Source organism: Antrostomus carolinensis, unplaced genomic scaffold, assembly GCF_000700745.2.
Source record: "Antrostomus carolinensis isolate BGI_N321 unplaced genomic scaffold, ASM70074v2 scaffold42745, whole genome shotgun sequence".
Classification (NCBI taxonomy): domain Eukaryota; kingdom Metazoa; phylum Chordata; class Aves; order Caprimulgiformes; family Caprimulgidae; genus Antrostomus; species Antrostomus carolinensis.
Genome location: NW_010317867.1, coordinates 10,839 through 14,640, shown reverse-complemented (window position 1 = coordinate 14,640; position 3,802 = coordinate 10,839). Strand labels below are relative to the sequence as shown.

Genomic DNA, 3,802 nt, shown 5'->3' with positions numbered 1-3,802 from the left:
GAAGATTGCCAGCATAATGCCTGAGCAAATGTACTTTTTGCAGAGCCCACCAGAAGATTCTGAATATCAGCCTGATGCTTCTAGTCAAGGTATAAATGTTACTGTAATGATGCAAGTAGTATTGTTTTGTATGTGGTTTTGCCAGTGGTTCTCTTTCAGCGGTCTGAATCTCTCCACTTAGCTGTGACTGCTGGTTATTAAAAAGTCATTTCAGAGCTATGATATTACAAGACTCCCTGTATTTCCCTAGGCCCCCAGGAGTTAAACTGAGGTTTTACTAATTTGTTTTTCCATCAGTTTTTGACATCACTGCTACTTTGTGGAAAGCATCACAGTAGCTATCATGCTGGTTTTCCAGAGAATAGTCCCAAAGATATTTATAAAAGTACTGCTTTGTAGTTTTAGGGAAAAGGTTGTCTGAGCATTAAAAAAAATATATATATTAAAAAAAAGCCACCAGCAGCAAATTGATATACAATTGTCTGCTGCAAGAGTTCCCTGTAGGTCTTCTCTCCTTTGTTTTCAAGAAGGACTAAAAAGAGTATGTAGAGCCATATTTCACATGGCAGTCCACATTGGAGAATGGCCTTTCTGAAGAAGTTCAGCACTACATTCTTCTTTGTTTGGCAAGCATATACAGAAGGAATAATCCAAAACCAGAGGGGAGGGTGGCTACAGCAGTTTCCTGGAAACTTTATTATGTCAGGATTGCACATAGAAGACTGTTCTTGCTCAAAAGACAACAGTAACTATAGTGTTAGATAACATTCTTACAATGCCTCTTTCATAATTGTATTTACCATAAGTAAATGGTAAATACTACCATAAGTAGTAATCAGGATTTGTGAAGGAATAATTTTGAAACCCTTATTTGCAGTGGTTGCTATTTTATTCCATGAGTAGTTTCTTTTATTTCAGTAGAATTAGTAGAACCTTCTCAAAGTTAGAATAATGTAATTTTTCCTAAAAATATACAGCACTGCAGTTACACCATATACAGTAACAATAAGGAAGGAATAAGTAGTATTCTTCCTTGTATTTCCCCAGTCTCTTTGTATTAATGTTGATGCAGCTCTTCACCCGACACTCAAATCTTTCATAAAAATATTGCAAGTCACACATGGATTTGGATTGAACAGCTGCATTAAGGTTCAGCTCCAGCTCAACCTCCTAAATTTAGATGCCTGCTTATAAGTGTCTACGTTAACTTTAGTGTTCTGAGTTCCTGTTACAGCCATGGAGGTCTATCAGTGGAGTGCAAAGTGGTTCAGTTCAGACCATTATGCCCTTAATATTTTGTAAAAGAACTGCATTATGTAGTGGCTCTTGTACTATGGTAGAGAAGCACAAGATTTAGGTGTATACACCTATAACTATATTATCACAAGTTCATGTTTCTTGAGGGATAAGAAGGGAATATTGTAATACTTTTTCCTCTTATGTTTTGCAGAGTCATTTGTTGTCTCAAATAGAGAACTCTGTGATGAAGAGAAAGAGCTGGTACATTTCCCAGTATGTGAAGGTACCTCCCAACCTGAGCCTTCGTGTTCTGATGTCAGAATAGCAGCAGATAAGAACTACAGAAGTAAAGCATCTCAGGAAAGTGCTCTGAAAAAGATGCATGAGGAAGAACATCATCAGCAAATGTCAATTTTGCAACTGCAGTTAATCCAAATGAATGAAGTTCATGTGGCAAAAATACAGCAAATAGAAAGAGAATGTGAGATGGCTGAAGAGGAACACAGGATAAAAATGGAAGTGCTAAATAAAAAGAAAATGTATTGGGAGAGAAAACTGCAGACCATCACAAAAGAATGGCCTGTATCATCCTTTAACAGACCCTTTCCTAATTCACCGTAGCACATAAAAGGGCAGAGAATCAGTCTGGTTGAGCACATTTATGAGTGATGCGCACGGGAAAGAGGAGTTTCTAATGTGAATGTGCGGTGACAGGATAGGTGCCTGGTTGATAGCGAGCACACTTTTAATGTTTAGGGAAACAGTGTTAGAGTCCACCGAGGGGAAAATTGTATTGTTCATTTGTAGGTAGTTCTGATTTGTGTAACTTTCAGATGTGCACAGTGTTCTAAAATGTGAACATATTTTCCCCCCTCAGAATACCCTAACATCATTTTGAAATTTAAGGTACTCTGGGTATTCTTACATTGGATGTTCCTAAGAAAACTTAACAGCTTTAAACATCAAGTTATAGTGCTTATTTTGATTTCTGTCTCTTCCTATCTACCATTTGCCAAATGAAGGCAAGCGTTGGAGTTGCTCTCTGCTATTGAGACAAAAGGTGACTGACAGGTGTTGGTTGGACTGTTATGCTGGGGTTTAGGAAAAAAAAAAAAAACTTGTCTGTGGTTAATATAGTTCATAACTTATTCTTTATAGAAGATGTGAAAATTGAGGAAGTAGCAAAAGGAGCACTGTAGTAACTGAGCCCTTTGCATGTGAAGAACAGTAATATTTTCCAGCTGACTGAGAGAATGGTTGTGGACCGGCCCTCCAGTTGTTTGAGCCTTGACCCCTAAGAAGTTGAAAAGAAGGTGACTTCTTTCTCAAAAGCCATTGTGCTTGTCTTCTCTTTTCCAGGCTCATCTTGTATTCAACTAGAATACCAAAATAGGAGGGTTGCATGCTGCTGCCAGCACTGTGTGCTGTTCACCTGGAGTCATTCTAAGGGGAAGAGCTTTTTAACAATTCATAAAGCTCTTAAATGTAGTGAGCCAGCCAGTCCATTGGCAAGTGTCCCGCTGTCTCCCTATGCCATACTTGGTGGTGTAGCTGGAGTATTTCAGCCACTCCCTAGCTACCAGAAAATACTAAGCCTCGCCCTCTTTACCTTCACATAGGGTGGGAAGTAGTTCAAAGAAACTATTCCTTTCTTGGACCACTGTTCAGTTTTGTTCTGTCCTGTGTGTTACAGTTGTGTGTTTCCTGCCTTTGCTGTCAGTGAGGGGTGATGGACATGATTTGTAAGAAAGCATTCACATGAAGGTCCTCACAGAGTTTGGGGGCCCAGAATAGTAGATGATAGGAAAGCACAAATAAAGAATCTTTCCCCAGGCAATGATTTAGTCTAGTAGGGCAAGGATTAAGAAAATGTGAAATGCAGAACTCTGCAAAGATTCTGAAGAACTTCTGATGTGTGAAAAGCTGTTTTATAGGAAGGTATTCAACCATCATATGAAGCAGTGAGAAAAGTGAACAAAACCAGTGAAAAACCTGAGTATCCCATTATTCAATAAAGTATTTTCAGAGTATGATTCATGAGGGCAAGTCCATACAGTAAGCAACATATTCAAATTAGAGTATTTTACAAAACGTACATTCCCAGTTACACGCCCATTGCTTCCCTGGATGTTCTTTCTAGTGAATTGAGTTTCTTTTCGTTTTGTTTTGGGGTTTTTTTTTGTGTTTCTTTTTCTTGAACTGCTTTTGCTGTTGGTGATTAATGTTTGCAAGCACTGCCATTATCAACCACAGTACTCACTGTTGTTAACACTGTGGTACATGCACTGCTCCCTTCAATGTGCTAACACCAGCAATCACAATGGGAGTGATTTATTGCAACTTATTTTATATGACAGAGAAAAATATTGCAGAGCTGCTGCAAGATCAAAACATTAGGCCATGTATGAAATCCGAAGACAGGTCTTTTTGACAGCAGACTCAGTTTTCTTATGAATTGGCTGTATGAAGGAAGCACTGGACTTCCAAAGAAGGATATCATTATGGACACTTTTTTTTCTGCTCAATGGAAACACTATTGGAAGGTAGGACAATCCTGTACAAT

The 3,802-nt window shown here is 38.5% G+C and overlaps 1 protein-coding gene across 1 annotated transcript in view; it reads left to right on the top strand.

The window, feature by feature from the left end:
* The window catches only part of MSANTD3 (Myb/SANT DNA binding domain containing 3), a 2,189-nt gene extending 315 nt beyond the window's left edge, over positions 1-1,874 (top strand). The window contains 2 exon segments of the mRNA XM_029085137.1: positions 1-89; positions 1,451-1,874. The exon segment at positions 1-89 is cut by the window's left edge and continues 27 nt beyond it. Of these exon segments, the coding sequence (XP_028940970.1) occupies positions 1-89; positions 1,451-1,860 (499 nt within the window). The 3' untranslated portion in view covers positions 1,861-1,874.
* Positions 1,875-3,802: the final 1,928 nt, after the last annotated feature.